Genomic DNA, 19088 nt, shown 5'->3' with positions numbered 1-19088 from the left:
CAATGGAAAGCAAACAACTTTTTAATGTTTTTATTCACTGACTAAAAGAAGAGAAGCATTCATTCAACATTAATTCAAATCGACATTCGGCAGGTTGACCCCTCAAGTATATGCCAGAGGTTTAACATGGAGGTTTGTAACGTGCCCTCCCTTTTCTCCACAACAGAACCATGGATCAACACTGTTCTCTATGATAAAATCTGTCCTCAAAGCTGGAGAGGACTCTTTCCCTGCACACTAAAATGAAAATCAGCTGGACAGGTTTCAAATCAGAGGTTTATATTATTTTAGTCTTTAATTTAAAGAGCAGTTTCACAGACGTAGATTAAGCCAAGTTCTCAACTAAAAAGGTTCTTATACATGGACAAATGCAGGTATGTTTTTGGAGTAGAACTTTTCTCTGCTGGTTAAAACAAGTCTTAATCCATGCTTTTACTCCCACGTTTGTAAAACTGTGTACAGATCAGATAATAAAGTGTTTAAGAAACAAATGAAATGTAATTAAAATATTCTACATGTCATTGGAAATCCAGCTGTCCAGCTGTGTTTTGGGTTACATCTGGTTACAGAAACAAGGTAAAACCCACTGCTATGTGCTCACTTTAACAAACACAATCACACAGGAACATAACGCTCAGAATATTCAACATTAAGGATGGTAAACCCATTTTTGCAAAAAAAAAAAAAAAAAAAAAAAAAAAAAAAACCCACACACAACAACATAGCTTCTGATTTACAAAGTCTGTGTGATTTTATAATATACTTCATGTTCATAAATTGAACCTGGACATGTGTTGCATAAGATTATACCATGGTAATGCATTGTTGATACCTAATACAAATATGCACTGTGAGTTTATATATCTATTTATATAGTTTATATTTCTTCCTCTATGGTTTTCTTAAGACGTAGCCGGGCGCTGTCAGCACTGCTTGTGCCCCTTTGTGGCCACTAGTAAGACTGCTGTTATTGCAAACTGTCCTGATTTTAAACAAATGCACAACATTCGTACCACGATAAAACTGGGGCCGTCTAGCCAGTCTCACAGAGACCAAGAGTGAGCCCGCCGTCACCGCTGCTGTCGCTGGGCTGGCTGACCAGAATCAAAAGATCTTAAAACTAAATGATAAGATTTCAGAAATCATCATAAGGCCAAGTATTGTCATTGCAAGTTCTTATTAGTTTACGTCTTCATTACTACTGCGTGGCAGTGAGAAAAAGAAAAACTAAATGTTAAAAACTGAAAAAAAAAAAAAAAATAAAAAAATAATAGAGAAGAGTGTGGATTATATGCATTCCTCTTGCATAGTTGTGCGGCTGGACTGGGCAGCAGGCCTGCCTGCCTGCCTGCCTGGCTAATTAGGAGGTTTGGCTCTCCAGACTTGACAAGAAAGACTTTGTTTAGCAGCCAGAAACATCAGAGCCACGGTAGCTGAGATCTTAATGAAGATAGTTGGCTGACACTGAGCATGAATATCTATCAGTTCCTTGATATAGCCAGGCGCTACACCAACGTCCAGGGTATGCACCACAGCTACTGACAGAGTTTGGCCAGGTTATGCTTTCAGTGCTATTTTTTATTTTTTTTGTTTCTTCTCTAGAAATACAATGTGGCAAAAGTGTAAAATAATTCCCGTTAAGATCACCGTTATGCTAAGATCATCATCATAAGCTGGCTGGAACATTAGTTTTAGTGTCAGCTATGGCTGAAATGGAAAACTGGGCAATCCCAACTTTCTCTAAGGCTCTCAGTGTGGCTAATGGCCTTGCTCTGTGTGAACCTCCCCTTTACTGACAATATATCTTGCCTTATACACATCTATCTATATCTGTTACACAGGACTGATTTTATATCAGTGCAATGCACATCCAGTGTTTTTTCCTAAATTACAGAAACATTTGTCAGGGTGTTAATGAGATTCTTCACATTCCGGTAGGAGTCCAGCCCTATGTGAGCCTATTCAATGTCTGGTAGTAGTCCATGGTCTTAGCATTTAGGTAAAAAACATAAAACAAACAGGAAGCATCTGAAATCTCACATTGTGATGAGGAAACCCTGTCTCTTAATGGTAATCCCTTCAAAAACATGTTTTAGGCATCTTACTACCTCTTTTCTACAGCTATTTTAAGTATACTTTCACAAGATGGCAAACATCCAGAAAGTCAACATTACAAACTCAAGTTGGCATAGAGTCTCACCAATGATCAAAGTGGAAGTGAAACTGTAATGTCTGATGTGTGTCTGCCTGTGGCTGTGAGCCTGTTTAGACAGATGCAGATCTGACACGGTCGGCTGCTTTGATACTAAAATAACACACGCTGGTCGCTCACACATCTGTCCATGTCAACGGTATTACTATTGGCTATTGAGTATTAGAACCCAACTCTTTGTAATGTATATGGGGCCTGGTAGGACAGATGTACCCAGATCCCTGTATATCTACAGCGCTGCGATCACAACAGTATTTATAAGCTGTCAAGTCCAACCGTCTCAGATGGAGTACATTAGAGGGCAGCTATGTGGATTCAATTACCCATCAGGCCACAGGGGTCCTGATTTCTTCCAGGATTTCTCTATGAATGCATATAAAGAGCACAGAAAAACAAACAAAAACAAAACAAACGGGTCAAAAGGGCAGATTAAACTGGCTGCGACCATATCAATGTACAGTAACTGCTGGTAATGGTCTCCTGAATAACTGACGCCTCATCTCGCCTTCAAACCATTCAGTTTAATGGCAGAACTTGTTAAAAGTAAGGCTCTGCGAGCACAGATCCGTCTTTCTGTGTGCACACAGTGTAGTATAGTCATACACAAACCTCTCTCTGCATATGGTGTATAAATAAATCCAGCCCGGACTCATGGTGCCCCTGTGTATCCATAGGGATTATGTACTGTCACTTCTGTGTGCATTCATGTATGTACTAAATACGCAGACAAACTTCCTCTTACTGTATTGTGGTGTTCTTTAATCTGGCAGATTGATTCAATGGGTGAAACCAATTTATTTTGTAAAAAGAGAAGCTAGTCCTTACGTTTAGCACACAGTCAGTGTAAGTTGCTTTCACACCTGTGACCTTTTGTGTACCGGACACAAAATGCTGCAAAATGCCCTCAGGATGCTGAAGCATCAAGTGAAAGCAAAACTTGGCATTGCAGAAACACATGTTAGAAACACAGTCCTTTCAAAGAGTGACACACTTTAAATAACCACTTCTAAATGATATCACACCTCCACTCTGCTCAGACCAGCTGGTAATCTGGTGTCCCTTCAAAAAAAAGACCAACTCATTCAAAGTAAAAAAAAAAAAAAATGCGGACACTTTAGCCTTGTAGTAAACTGTTTGCAAGTCAGATGGCCTGACCGACCCCCATGTGGAATGTCCTGTTCCTAGCAGATCTCTAGCAGCAAATCACTTTACAGCTCCAAAAGCCTGGGACTAAACACTTCCCATCAAATTTGACCTTGGCCACTGGCTTGCCGTGCAACATATCAGATCAGGCACGCTGGCATGTGTCCCAGCTGGGAGGCTACAATCTGTCAGAAAGTAGCTTCAGGAAGCATCCGAGGGAATGTTTAGTCCCGGACGTGTTCTGAGATTGAACCAAACTCCTCGTCCTCCTCGCCTTAAGTTTTACATTCACTCACTCCTCACAGTGAAACAGGTAATGGGGAAAAAAAAAGAGAGAGAGAGAGGGGGAGCAATATGGTGGCCAGACCTCTCTGCTTCAGCCTCTGTCACACTATAGAAGCATACTGCGCTGGACTAGAAAGGCCTTGCTTTGCTCTATGATGCCTCAGCAACATGCAGTGTGTAGACCCTGAGTGCCATTCACAGATAGGAATTTGGCCACATTGTACAAGCTGTGCTACAACGCTGCTTACCTTTTATTAAGTAACATATGTTGGTTATAAATGTCCAACTGTGCCTTCCATAACACACATTCTACACAGCTAGTGTGAAATCCTACATTTTCTTAACATAGGGTGCAGCCACTAACACAACACTGGCCAAATGTTTGTGCGCAGGTCTGCTTTGGTCTCAGTTTTCACGCCAACCACAGGACGAGACTGTTGACATTTGACCTGGTCCAGCACAGTATGGTCCGTAGTATATCAACAGCAAACAAATGTCGGAGGAGAAAAGTATTAGAAGGAGGTGTAGAGTAGGAAAGAATACTGGACCAGCCTCCTGCCAGTGTGTGTGTCCATGGGCACTTCAGATAGACTTGTGTCTGGGTTAAGTTTGTTCCACTGTGGTCTTTGGCAGCTTAAAACACAACAAGGGAGGAGAACAGATCCAGTGACTCCTACTATTCATATAAGTGAGCTAGAGGCCTGAGCTATTGTAACTTTCCCTCCTCCTCCTCTTTTTGAAAACTGATTGTACCCTGAGAACAAAGGATTTTCTGTTGCGGTTTCCTGCTGCAGTAGAAGTGATAAGACTACACTGCTGAACATGAGCAAGCCCCCCCCCCCTCTTCAATACACACACGCATGCAGAGAACATGACGGCTGCGCTACTGACAACTTGTTCACACACACAGTCAAACCATCTTATTTACACACTACTATTGGGTACACTTTTGAAAGCTTACATGTAAACGTGCTCAGAAAATACAGGCACGCTCCAAGAGAAAATAAAAAGCATGTGTGCTGAAACATGTTCGGAAACCCTAACTACTATAGCTTCTAATGCGGCTTCCCTAAGGAGTGAACTAACAATCACAGCAACAACTACAAACAACACAAAGCTAATAACTTGGGGAGAGCAGAGGTTTGAAAAGCAGTAAGACTCCAGAAGCTTTCAGGCACAAGATGGCTCAATATTCAGCTATTAGCGATGATACAAAGAGATCAGGGATATGTCATTTTTTCCACTGATCGTAGTTTTTAAAATGCTATGCCATACAGTGACCATGTTTGTCGTTTATTTTGCCAAACTCTATGTGAGGGTAAAGTTATTTGCCTATCAGCATTGGCTTACTGGCAGAACTTTGTCTCACCTCTTCTCTCCTTGCAAGGACAACACAGAGCTCGTTCCACACTGTCTTCACTAACATTTTGGTGTCTACTGGTGAAGAAACAAAACCTAACAGAATCAAAAACAAAAAAAAACACCATTGTTTTGCAGTGCCTTTCTGCTCTCATGCATATTGTCTTTATAATCTCGCATCTTTCTCTGCACTTTTGTGATTGTGAAATATGTCTATAATCGCAAATTGTCAAAACATTAACTTTTGATAAAGAATTTGTCCTGGAGCCTCCATACAGGAAGACTTTTTCATAAGTGTATGGGAGTGAAATTTATGATTAGAACAGCACTTTTTGTTTTTTTAATACATTATCCAAATGGGAATATTATAGTTAAATGAAAACGTTATCCTGCTCAAGCTGACCATAGTCTGATCAAAACCCCACAGCCAATCCCCTTTTATTCTGGGCAAAAACAATTTGGCCGGCCCAAACAGTGCAATCCGAAATCTAGTGTGGAGCCAATAACGTGTGGGGACTTGAGAAGACAGGAACCAAAGGAGGAAACACCTGTGGTGGGTGAGGGTGGAGTTTGTAAAATCAGCTTTTTAAAATAGGTTGTTAGTAAAAATCTATTCGCTCCGCTCAGGTGACCCTCTAGTTTGAAATTACATTCTACAGTAGATTGCCGTGATTTTCCCCTCCTTATCAGGTGATGCCTATACACAATACAAACAGCTTAAATCTCTCACATAAAAGAGCAAAGTTGAGCTCTAAAGAAATGAGACGAGAGGTACAATTAGGAGGAGGGGAGGAAGAAAATGAGATAAAAGCCAACATATTTTGGTCTGAATGTGTTACGTTGGTATGGCTATCCCCTCTGGAGTGTTTGAGTGTGCAGCTCTATATACAGCCACAGACAGCCTGAGATATGGACCAAGGACTAGAGAGATTATCATGGCTAAAACCATCAAGGTCCATTAACAGATGAGCAAACATTTGGTAACCACTGGGACCAATTCACACTGAACCTAGCAAAGTGCTGGCACACTGTATAACTCAGGATCCATATAAGTCCATGGGAAAAGTGCTGGCACACTGTATAACTCAGGATCCATATAAGTCCATGGGAAAATCGCAGGTCAATCTTGTAAACTACAGACCTTGATACGGACCTTCACAGTCTGCAGTGCCATTGCACCGACCTCTAAAGCGCCATGGTGTGCAAAACAAGTGAGCTGAAGCCATTTGGGAGGGTAAGCTTCCTAACAATGGCTAGTTGGCAGCATTTACTTATGCATGTTATAGGTGCTCTAAAGCCCAACCCAACACTCAACTCGGCTCAAGAAATGCCTTAATAAGACACCAGTCTACCACAGCTGTCATTAATAACCGTTCAGTAGTCACAACAACACTGGAGCATCAGATGTAACCATTCTTGGCCCAGTTATCCACTGGTCGTACTCACAATTAGGTTTGTGTAGAGCACAAGATATTTGGTCGACAATGCCTGGCAAGGGCCCTGAGCCGTGACATGCTTGTACTTCCACAGAGCCTGAATAACATTTATTTCATTTATAAATTTTGGCCCAGCAGGTCCATTGACAGCATGGATTTCCTTCACTCCACAGCCGCTCTCTGTCCTCCACAACATCTACTGGAGATATAAAACATGTGCAATGAGCAGACTTGTTTTGCCATTCTTTAGTCTATCAACCTTAATCTTTGAAAACAAATGTATATGATTAGGTTTACTGATCCCCCAACCAAGGTGGAGCGAGGGTTTATCAGATGGCAAGATAAACATCATTAATAACAACAACTGTATCCAGAAAACAAGGGGCTGTTTCCAAGGCAACTGTGACTCAAGAGGAAAAACAAAAAAACGACGACAATATCTCACACTAACTGATTGTTTTACAAACTGTACTCGACATTATCACCACCGCTGTCCTGGTCATAGTGATGTTAAAAGCCTACCTGAGACTGACAGAGAATATTTTTCATCACAGAAATACGCCAAAGGTTTTGACCCAAAGCCTTGTTGTGCTGTAGGTGCCACTTCTCGAAAAAAAACGTACCCAGTCTTGGCTGTCAGCGGAACCCATGTCCAAATGCATTTATTCAGTAGCCGTGACTGTTGTGGCAAGATATGCATCTGCCAAATTTCTGAGGCAAATATAGCTATACAGCAGGCCTTCAATATAAAACAATAACCCGACTGGCCAACAGAATGAGAGTTTAGTTACATTCAGTGCATCATTTTCTTTTCCCGGTTCTTTATCGAGAAATGTTTTACTCGAAAACACAAAATCCCCCATTGAGAGAAAACTACTTCCTGCCTACAATCTGCATTGCTGGCATGGCAGCAAAAACCTGGGTTTGTTATTCGCCACCTTTGAAAAGATGTGCCTACAGAATACTGGTTTTGTTTGCATGGTCACACCAAGAATTTGGAAGTAGTCACAAAGATTAATCCAATATATATGGCATTATGGAATGAAAACCCATTTCCTCTTCAGAATAATGCAGAACTATTTCTAGGTTTTTTTAATCTCAGAGTCCTTCATATTATGATGCATACTCCTTTTCTTTTCTTTGACTCGATGACTTCTTTTCTTTGACTTTAATACAAAAGGGCTTTGGAACCAGTGATACCAGTCAGAAACTCTTGACCTCTAATTGAGAGCTATATCCTATATCCTGAATATAGAAAAAAAATATGCAAACATTTACTACCAGCTCATTACAGATCAAAATAGAACAGAGCGGGGGAGGGGGTGTTGTATCGTGACAGGCTGCATTTTATAGTTCGGCTCTGAATGTCAGTCGGAAGACTAGGCTCCCCAGTTAATCAGCTAGCAAGGTTTCCCGAAAAGTCGACAAGTGAGCTGGCCGGGAAATGTGCTGGCTGCAAGCATGTAACAATATTCTCCATTACACCATCAGTAAGGTGCTCAAAATCCTTAATATATCCATTGATCCGAGCCATAGCACTGACATGGTTGTTGCTGAACTCAGCATTACAACTGATTAGCACCTGCCACAGTCAGCCACATTGCAGTGGAGATTCCCACCCTGCTGGCCAAGGCTCTCGAACTAGTGGACAAGTGCACAAGGTGCAACAGAAGAAGCAGCTATGGTTGTGTTACCCAGGAAGCGATTGATAGGTTAGTTTACAAACTCCAACCTTTGCTAGAGTTGAGCAGACAGAGCAGAGGTTAAAAAAAAAAAAAAGGAAAAAAAAAAAAAAAAACACCCCCCACCCCTAAATCCCACCGGTCCATCACTCAACCCGCCTGCCTGTCCTGTTCTCGCTGTTAGCAGGATAATAATAATAATATATCTGTATTTAAATACACACAAAGCCTATACAGGCAAGGGAACCACCACACAGGAAAACAAGATTATACACAGAGCAGGGAGAGATGAACAGTCAAAGAAATCAAAGTTACATCATACAGAGGCTCTGGAGGTTATTACGGTGAAGGGGAGACATCAAGAGCTGAAGACTTTTCGATCAAGACCAGACCAGACTGGGCCATGCCAGACAAGAGGGCGTTTGAAGCAGCAGAGTACGAGTGACCCATTTTGGCAGACAAATAAAAAATGGTTCATGACTCAAGTCTTGTCTGTGGTCAGGGACCACAGAGTGGCATGACTTCTAACTGAATGAATATCCAGTTTATATTAGAATATCCAGTTTTAAAAGGGATATTCTTAATTGGAAAAACTATTTAAAACATCAAAGATTGTATCTGTTTTTCCAAGACACTGGATAACTAGATAATCAGGAGGCAAAACAGGGGGAATCGTTTGGAAAATGGTAGGACTTGATTGTGTGCTAAAACCCCGGTGAAAGAAACAAAAAAATAAAAGTAAAAATAAAAACAATCAGCTCACATAAATGATATTCATAGATTGTTTTAAAGATCCAGTTTAGATTTCTCACTTAGGTCTGCTTTGGCCTTTTTTAGAGGTCTGAGTTGACTTGGACTTTGTTGGTCTGGACTGGTCTTGACAGTTTAGGCTGTGATGTGTTGGACTTGCCATCCCTGCCTACATGCCCATGCTGAAGGCGTGCAGCTCGTGGTGGAAGTGATGGGTGGGTTCGGACAAAACCAGGCTGGAATCCAGGCAAGGGTGCCAGACACGGGCGAGGCCCAGAGAAACCTCCTTGACCAGGTTATGGACCGGGTCGCCATCCATGCACACTGCCTGGTCCGGATCAAAGTCGATGCTCTCCTCAGAGATGGTCAGGACGCGAAGGTTGGAGCCACGCAGCCGAGAGATGGCCACCAAATTATGGGCCCAAACAGTGTAACCTACAGAGAGAGATGTGTTCAGGGTGGTGGACTAATCTGGCCAATAATAAGGATAAATAATGAATATTCTATACTAGGCCTGTCACAATATGCAATAAATCAATTAATCGCATGATAAATAAAGATGAGGAAAAATTTCCATTTTATTTATTGTTTTCGGCTGTGTTTGGTTTTTATTCAAGTGCATTTTTTTTTTGTTAACAGAGACTGAGAGTCCATTTTATTTCTTGTTTTTGGTTGGATATTTAAAATGTCTTCCAGGTCCAGTGTTAAATATTCTTTAGAAATAAAAGTTTATTGATCTTTGAAAAGTAGTACCTGCATTATTATGTCATTATCATTATATTGGATGAAAATGGTCTCAGAACGACAATATTATCGTTTATCGCAATCATTTCTGGGACAATTTATCGTCCAGCAAAATTTGTTATCGTGACAGGCCTATTCCATACAACTTCACATTCAACATACCATTAGGTACAACCCATGACATAATACATCATGATATAATGGTTGCAAATTTACACTCATTAGGAATGGGATTCTCTTCTGTCATTTCCTCATCTCATATAGTTGCCTAGATGGAACTTTGACCTAATTCTATACAAACACAATGCCTGTAAATGGCAGTTGAATGCACTGACAATATTAATTGCAATATCTCAACCAATTGCTGTGCAGTATTTGAAAACATGTCAAACATGTTAGAGATTCTGCTTCCTACCAGGACACTGCTATACCACAGACATTAAGCAAGCCTTGCAGCTTCTTTATTTAAAACTTTTACATTAAAAATGGATGTAACAATGTGTTATGTTGAAGAGGTCTCACATAGTGACAAACCCACAGATTATAACCACCAACTCTGCATTTATCCTCAGCTCATTTTTTGCTGCTAGCAACCTCACTGCTTGGTTCACTCACTCTAATCAGCTTTTTTTCCAAATAGCAGGAAGCGGTTTTAAGAAAATAAACCCACTGTATGCTACCTGCACAGCACCAAACACCAGACAAAGTTAGTGACTAATTGTGAACAGCTAACAAGCTACACATTTGTCCTCAGGAGTTGGTATAGAGCAAAACAGAGCTATCAGGAGAGCGAATATTGAACTTAAATCCATCATGTGGCCAGAAACACAACTTTCTGCGTTTATAGTTTCTTGTGGCCAACAAATCTATTTATTTAGGTTAAATGTTAAGCTTAACATGATAGTGGCTATCTAGGGCCAGCCATGGTTGCATCTTGCTTAGAAAATAAATACTGTAAGTCATTGTCTTGAGTTACCACAAGTACAATTAATGATGCCTCTGAAAATAAGCACTTCAATTCTGTAAAGTTTCGATTTCCTGAAAGCAAAGCAGAGCACTTTTGCTAACCACACATGAATGTGAAAACTAGGTTTCAACAACAGAACTGGAATTGATATATCGTAGTAGCAACATGTAGGTTTTAAAGTCAGTACTGTTTTTCTTGGCTTCCAACCCATTGTCAAGTAAAAAGCCGTTCAGATTACTCCAATCAAGCCTGAACCAATGTATATACTACCACCACACTACAACCACTTGTGTTTGTCATCATAAGGTTGGCCTGTAATGGGAAAATTATATTTAAGCATGATTCTTTATATTCTTGTCTTATTTCTGCTTTACTTTGTCTCACAATGCTGAAAGTGAGTTTTTCTTATTCTCACATGTTGAAAGTAAGAGCCACAAAGTCTGGGAACGTAATGTGTACGCTGAACAGATAGGCGCTACAAGGTCACCCTAAAACTGTCTGTTATTTCTCCCTGAATAGTTGAGACCTCTTACATAGTTGAGATAAACGGGATGTCTAAACCTTGGGGTAGAAAGTGGTACAGAGGGGAATGTTCCTGAATGTCTGACTATGTTTGATTGTAAGAAATGTTGAGTCATGTTTAGAAAGGGGGGCATGTCTTTCTATCTCACTGAAGATGCATATATACTGTGTGCTTTTTCTTATTCGTTGAATACATTTTTCCACACTGGGCTGCTGTGCCTTTTGTAAAATTGTGTTACTCCTATATTCTTGCAAGTTTATAATAAAAAATACAAAAACCTAACTTGGTATAGTCTTCGACTGTCTTTATTTGTTTCACTTTCCTATTTTTCAAAACCTACACCTGCTGCAAACATGAAAAGTTTCCCCCACAGGCCCAGCACTGGTCAGAGTGTTTGTCATCATAAGGTTGGCCCAGCACTGATCAGAATGAACCTGAAGTCACGTACTGTACATCCCCGAAACAACAAGCTGAACTCACCATGTATCACCAGTACAGCCAGCTGAGTACATCTCCATGCCAAGAGGACCAATGGGTCTTCGTTGCGATTGATGCTGAGGTCAGGGAAGTCGGGGTCATCCCTCAGGAGCAGGAAGTGAGTCAGCGTCTTGTTGTACTGCTGGGAAATGAGCTCCAATGTGGCGTCAGTCACCAGTGTGCTGTAACTGTCGAGGTGGAGGCGCTCCAGAGGAAGGCTAGGCTTTAGGACCCCGAGGAGCTCCGAGCTGTTGACCTCCAGGGCCATGATGTACACTCGCAGGTTGGCACTAACACGAATCTGGGGAGGATCAGGAGAGACTTGACAAAAAGTGGCTATGTAACTGCTGTTTCATTGACATAAGGCATTTCAAACACTCTTATCTTTTCATTAAATAAAGCACGAGGTTGTCCTGGAATAACTCTAGCAGAGGGCCAACAAGACTGAGAAACAAAGATACATGTTGCATTACCAGTGCCTTCCAATCGTCCTCTGTAGCGGTCCCTTCTAATGGTTTGAACTCCAGGGCGGCGCCATTGAGCAGCAGGGAGATGCGATGCAGTGGAGTTCGGCGTGGCGATGCCAGCAGACCACAAAGCTCAGATGTCAAATCAGAGAAATCCAGAGCCAGAGAATGAAGATTAGACAGACGATCCAACTCTGATGGCGAGATGAGGGGACCTGAGGGAAATTCAGGAGAGATCACAAGTTGTACAAACATACCACTAACATGTACTACAACTACTACTTTTGGCGTATCTATGGGTTCAACTGTTAAGGCTTTACACCAATACAACCCAATGTCCCTTTGTTTTTAATTGAAGCTGCTACTGCATTTACACAGTTACAGACAAACATTTCCAGAAAGACACCAACACATACCGAGCTGGTGGTCCAGTAAACTGAGGTGCTGCAGGGTCTCGGCTGAAGGATTTGACAGGCAGGCCAAGGAGCAGGGAGTCACCAGACCCAGCATGAAACTACAGGACAACCACCGCAGCTGCCTGCTGTTAGACAACAACTCCATGAACAACTGCTGGACTCTGCAGAGCACAGGGGAGGAGAAGAGAGGGTGGAAGATAATTAGCTTCAATGCACTTTACCAGCATGAACACAGCTTCCTTCAAGTTAAATTAAAGTTAAGACACCATGGGAGCAGTGTATGCCAGTTCAAATGAAATTTAAGACAAATTTCATCCTAAAAAATAAACCTGAAGTGAAGAAGGAAAAACAGCCTCAATATACATTTGTGCAAAGAGAAAGATATGTAACTGAAAAACATTGCACTGAGAACATTTTACATTGTTATGCTTTTACATAACATTGTAAGACCTATGAAACCAAACAGAACATGCTACCATATTAAACGCTGTCGTGGCCTTGAGTACTGGCTCAACAGCACACAGACTATACTTGGGTAATCTGGCCAATTATATTTCAACACATTCAATTTGGCATCGTTTGGTGCAGTTCATGAAAACAGTCCGACACCGTCTAGATTGTGCCGAATCCTCCAGGCCTGTCCTAAAACGCACAAGATGGAAGGTATGAACATCGCAATTAATATGATGCTACCCACCTCACTACCACTGAGTTGCAAAACAAAGCTACACTGGTTGCTATGAATGAGAAAAATTGTGATTTCAAAAAGGGAAAAGCCATCAAAATTGACAATGATCTGTATGCTGCTCTGGATTAATGGGCTGTGTACGTTGAAATCCACAAATTGAGTATCCTGACACATACTATATATGTAGTGCACCATCAATGTAGTAACATTACTATTATTAGGCCTAACGTCTACACGTTAATGCTGAGATTAGTTTCTCAGATTATAGAGCAGTGGCATGAACATCTTCAGATTTGACCACAGATTCTAAAAATGTTCTAGTAGAGCCAATATCTGCTAATAAGTACGTTGGCGTACTGGATTATTAAAAAAAAAAAAAAAAAACATCATTTGCAATTCTCAGTCTCTAAAGCATCCCTCCCTGTTCAAAGACTGTGATCCACAGAGTCTGCTGCACCTTGGCGGCCTCGGCTACATTATTCATTCATACATTAACAGTGTATTAACAGAATACCGGACACACACAGTGAGTGTGATTAATGTTGTGTGTCGTGATGTGTTGATGCTGGAGATGCTGTGTGCCTGCTGACTGGATTATGACAAACTACACATTTGCAAAATGTATTATCCTTCTGAAAACACTAAACAACACACCGTTTCCAAATCCAAACAAAAGTGCCAACAGTGCCATTTTGTAAATAATACTCTCCCACACAAACATCCATGCCTGTCATTAGCACCTTTCACACAGAGATCCCGCAATAGCGCCACAATGAAGGTCTGCCACTATGCTGGTTTTGTTCATTCACACAGAGGGACATGTCAGGCTTTATCCTAGCAATGTACATCCGCTGGACTACGGTCCAGGTGACATTTGGGCTAGTCTCTATAAACATATACATATGAATGCAGATAAATTATGAAGAAAAATGCTAATAAAAAGTCGTCAGAGGATAGCTGATGGGTTCCGAGATTGCATTCCGGCCAATGAGTTCCACCTCTTTTGCTCTCCACATGGACTGTTACTTGCACGCAACCAAAGCCCGCTCAATAGTAATCGGTCAATGCTACTCGGACTACAAACGGAATCCAGAGCGCTTCCGATACCAAAATCTTTGGTCCCATTGCCTACAGAGTCTGCATTCACATGAAGATATCAGTTTAGAGATTACAATGCAAGTAATCGCTCTATGGAGAGAAACAAAATTCTGAATCTAACCATTTTTGACATTCAACAGAAAATTGCTTTTATGTTGCCATAATCAGGCTTACTCGTTGATCTTTTTGTCCCCCTGGTGAATTTGGTGCAGGTGGGAGCTGTCCAATAGTCCCTCCTGCTGGAGAACACAGGTGTCTCCATACAGACTCAGCTTCCGCAGATTTCTAGAGAGAGAGAGAGAGAGAGAGAGAGAGAGAGAGAGAGAGAGAGAGAGAGAGAGAGAGAGAGAGAGAGAGAGAGAGAGAGAGAATGTTAGAAATACAGAAAAGAAGAAAAGTATTCAACAATACAAGATTGATTTATGCTAACAAGTCATTTTAGCAATATTTTTGAATGTTTTGACAGACAGTTAACAGGTATACATTAAAAACTGTTGTTTTTCTCTTGTGGTCAATTCCCATCCAGACCTTTGAAATAAAATAAAGAAAGTTCTGCCTTCAACAAGAGTGGGCTTCAATTATTTTCTTCTTCTGACATCTGTATCACAATAACAAAAGTATACCCCATTACATTTTTGTCAGTATTCTTAACCGTATTCAGAGAACCAAACCTAGTCACATAACAATAATCTCAAAAGGATGTTTTTTTTGTCATCCGTTTACTCTGTCAACACTGTAAGTCATTACTAATGTAAGTTGTATATGGTTCTATGACATGGAGCGCAGAAGGGGTGCTTGGAAATTTCAAACACGCATCAGTAGCTAGACCAGGGGTTAGGTTTAAGCATTTCTAATCCAAACAACGTCAGAATGGGGGTTATCTCTTTCCTCCATCTAATCCAGCCCTGGTTCTGTACATTGCTGGGTTGTCTCCTATCAGGACAGAATTATTGCAACTATGCACTTTGCTGCAGTGCTGTCTAGAACCCTTTATACCCTGGTACCCAAAATAGATTGCCAACAATCAAGCAGCAGACTATAAACCAAAAGGTGATGCTTTGAAAAGCAGGCAAGGTAGGCTTAGACTTCACAATGCATCCAATTACATTCTTCCAAAGAGAAGGTTTGCATCTGTTTTGATAATAATGTTTTGAAGATCACAGATGTAAGTTGTTGGAAAGGATTATCAACCACATGTATGCTGTGCAGCCACACATGACATAGGCCTACCTACAAGGTACTGTGTGCATTATGTTTCCTGAAGCCCACTTCCTGTAAATCAGCTGAGAGCTAAGCTTTCCTGCTTCTGCAGTGAAACCAACAGCAGTCTCATGTGCATCTACTTAGTGTGTGAAACCGCTAGTAAAAGGAACAATAAGTTATCTATTCTCATTATCTTGTGTACCACACATGTACTAGTACCAGACAGTGGAGGTGGACCACTGTTAGCTGAATGAAAAACTCACATTTCCTCACCTGATAACATGGGAGCTAAAGATAGATATGACAGCTGGCATTTGTCTTGTCAGTCGTCAACCGGTTTGAATTGAGAAAAATGGCGATTAAAATAACATAATTTGCTGAGTATGGCACATTTTACTATGACATACTGCTAAAAAAAGAATCAACATTTGTATTGCTGGTTTGTTTATGGCAGGCTGGAACTGCACAGGATCTGCAGTAATTCTTTTTTGGTTAACCGACTAGATCTGAATCGCCGTTCCATAATACTTAATACTAATCTTCCATGGCCTTTATATACAAGAAAATCAACATTCTTTATTGTTTAACACCACATTTAAGAATCAAGCAGGTTGAATGCACAAACTGACATCTGGATGTAGTGAATGTTGTCACATTTCCAGAATAAATACACTAAAACCTTAAAACCGTTTTAGAATTAGTATGCAGCAAGGATCTGGGACACAGGCTAGGTCGTCAGTCCGTTTTTTTTAATTTAAAACTGCTCAGTGAGAACAAGTGAGACAACAGAAATTGTTTCAGCCCCCTCAGCAGAACTAAGACATGAACTGCACAGCATTGGATGGGTGCTATTTCAACACTACAAAGCACTGTAGAGAATAATAGAGAATGTGGGAGAAGGTATAATAGAGAGAAGTTCTGCACTGAAATCAGGAATCTTAACATTCAAAGTAACGCTTTACAGAATAGTAATTTCCACAGAAGAAATTAGCCAAGTGGCTAGATTTTATGTAGGAGCACATACTGTATGTGATTACATTCAACAGTATGCGACGACATACCTGAGCTAAATGTGACATACACTGTATATGTGTCTGTGTGTATGTCAGTGCTGATATCAGCAAGTCACAGTCAACAAAGCGTTCTCTAGCCACCACCAGTGCTGTATTGTATCTGCTGGTATGAAGACCCCAATGCAACAAAGAAAATAGAACTGGCAACAAAAGAAACGCAGACGAGCGTTTGACTTGACATTATCACTTAAGTATACATCATACATAACATTAATATTTGATGACTGCAAATGTAAGACTGCAATAAAATACTGTCTGTTACCGTAGCTATATTAACAACGTCTTTAGAGATATTAAGAGCCCGTTGGCTATTAACTCCACCGCAAAGACATGACCCTATTAACGTTACGTAACTCCGTCAGGGTTTGTTTATAGCTAACGTTAACTGAGCTAGCTAGCTGCTAGCTTACTGCGACGCACCAAATAATATGAAGTTACAAAAAAGGAGAGGGTATCATGCAATTTCCTGAAATTTAATAAAAACAAAACTCATAATGGGATTTTGGAGCAAATCCAAAGTTACCTGTTGTTGCGGATGCTGGAGAACACACACAACACCTGGTCCAAGTAGGTGGCCATGGCGTCTCTCCATCGCTGGGAGAGCTGCGGGTCGCTTTCGGGCTGGTCCATCCTGGTGGATGACGGGTTGTTGTTTAGAGGACTAAGGCAGCCTTCCACCGGTGCGAGTTCCAGTTGCAGCTCCCGCACGAAGGAACCGAATTTACGCATGAGGAACTCCAGCCTCGGGGTCTCCTCGGAGCTAGAGCTGGAGCTGGAGCCGCCGCCGTTACAACCACCACCTATCCGCAATTTGAGCTCGGTCCACAGCGCTGGGTAGAAGAGACACTCCCTCCATCGTGAACACACGGCCGAGGCCCGGAGCTTGTCTCGGTCGGACAGAAAGGAAAATATGTGGACGATAAGCTCGCTAGGCAAAGCCATGGCTCCGACACCCCCGCACAGAGCCATGGCGAGCTGAGAAAGCTGCTGGCCGAATACCAACTAGGTATAAAATAAATGTTGCAACCGTTTTTAAAAACCGGTGTAGCAGCGGCGAAAAACAGCAACGCTTCTTCCTCTCGTTGAAAACAAACCGTTTTTTCAGCTTTGCCTTCAATACTATTGGACCGCACCACTCCTTTTCAATGCACGGGGAACTAATCAATCCTCACAAACATTACAAAACAGCCTGTACCGGGACACGTGTCATCATTTATGTTTGGTAAAAATAGGATTTTATGTATTTAACCATATTAAAGCTATAGTGTAAATTTGACCAGTTTTATGACAATCAGTGATTACATCGCCTCGTTGTCAAATGAATGGTTTAGTCCTGAAGTGCTGCTATTTTTGCCATACTGCCGTGCTCCGCGGGATGGCGGTGTTTCTCTGCAGTAAACAACTCAAGCCAACACGTGATCTTTATTTTGGAATTTGTTCCCATCCAGACCACTGCAGTTTATACGGTTCATATCATACCATAGACTATATAAAGAGGTTCATCATACCCCACTCAAAAACAGATTACAAAGGGTGAACAAAACCACACCACAACATAAAGTTAAAGTGACAGCAGCATGACAATCTTAACAAAAATAATATGCCTCATGAAAGTAGTAGTTAGGCCTAGTATTTATTACATGGCTGTTGCACTGGAAAGCATTTAACTCACAGCTGTGCACCATCTATAAACTATAACTTTCATTAAAGAAACCAACACATTCTTTCATATTGAAACACACCTCTTCTGCTTTCAGTCATATGAATAACCATAACTTTAAATTGCATTCAGGTCTCCGTGCAGACCAAGTAGGCTATGGAGTGTGGACTGGCAGCTGGAGAGGGGCCAGTTTGCCTCCTGGGCACTGCCGAGGTGCCCTTGAGCATGCCTCGAACCCCCAAACTGCTCCAGTGGCGCCTGTTTTGGAATTTCCAGCTTATGAACCCATGCTATGTAAGTTGAGACAATGGTACCCAGGTGTCATTCAGGTCAGCCTGCCTTTCCAGGCAGAGGAATACTTAGCCTCCATAGATGACGGGAGACGTAGCAGCTGTATAAGACAGTGCTGCTCACCCTGCCAAGGCCATAGAGAAAGTAAACACTGTGCTGAGATATTTGGGCGCCAGCAATATCTTTGTTTACTTTGAAGGTTCAGCTAAACTTAATGCCTCCAGCATGAGTTTAAATATTCCTTTAGGAAGACAGGAACTTCAGAAGTTGGGATGGCACAACACTGTACTGTGTAATCCTAAATTCTCCACAATTGGAAATTCATTAAATACTCCTGTGTATCACTTATTTATCACTTATTTATTCATTTCACACGTCATCAATGTATCATTAAACACAATTTCAGAAGGTACAATGATCATATATAAGCTGCGTGAAATGGGGAACCCCAAATAAGCTACTAAAAGCTTTTCGGAGGGGGCCCGATAACAATAAACAACAACAAATAATATACAAACCAAAAACTCAATTTACCATAGACACAAAATAGACAATACATAATACAACAGTATACAAATACTTAGACCAGACTTAGACATACTTAGACTAACATA

General features: G+C 41.2%; 1 protein-coding gene across 1 annotated transcript; it reads right to left on the bottom strand.

Annotated features, from left to right (window-relative positions):
* Nucleotides 1-8885: 8885 nt before the first annotated feature.
* On the bottom strand, nt 8886-17630 carry LOC116065701 (F-box only protein 33). The gene is made up of 6 exons (XM_031321276.2): nt 17047-17630; nt 14422-14532; nt 12462-12622; nt 12052-12260; nt 11582-11879; nt 8886-9302 (listed from the first exon to the last, which is right to left on the bottom strand). The coding sequence occupies exons 1-6, from the start codon at nt 17490-17492 to the stop codon at nt 9037-9039; spliced, it is 1491 nt and encodes a 496-aa protein (XP_031177136.1). The 5' UTR covers nt 17493-17630; the 3' UTR covers nt 8886-9036.
* Between the last annotated feature and the right edge of the window lie 1458 nt (nt 17631-19088).

The sequence above is a fragment of the Sander lucioperca genome, chromosome 18 (genome assembly GCF_008315115.2).
Source record: "Sander lucioperca isolate FBNREF2018 chromosome 18, SLUC_FBN_1.2, whole genome shotgun sequence".
In the NCBI taxonomy this organism is placed as follows: Eukaryota; Metazoa; Chordata; class Actinopteri; order Perciformes; family Percidae; genus Sander; species Sander lucioperca.
Note: the sequence above shows the minus strand (reverse complement) of the source record. Positions and strands in the feature narration are given on the sequence as shown.

What these genes read in the sequence shown, in the direction of transcription:
- LOC116065701 (XM_031321276.2), bottom strand. Translation starts at nt 17,492, where the DNA reads ATGGCTCTGTGCGGGGGTGTCGGAGCCATGGCTTTGCCTAGCGAGCTT. An exon ending in GGGGACAAAAAGATCAACGA is followed by an intron (nt 12,623 to 14,421) that starts GTAAGCCTGATT and finishes TGTGCTCTGCAG; the next exon opens with AGTCCAGCAGTTGTTCATGG. An exon ending in GGCTGTACTGGTGATACATG is followed by an intron (nt 9,303 to 11,581) that starts GTGAGTTCAGCT and finishes CTCTCTCTGTAG; the next exon opens with GTTACACTGTTTGGGCCCAT.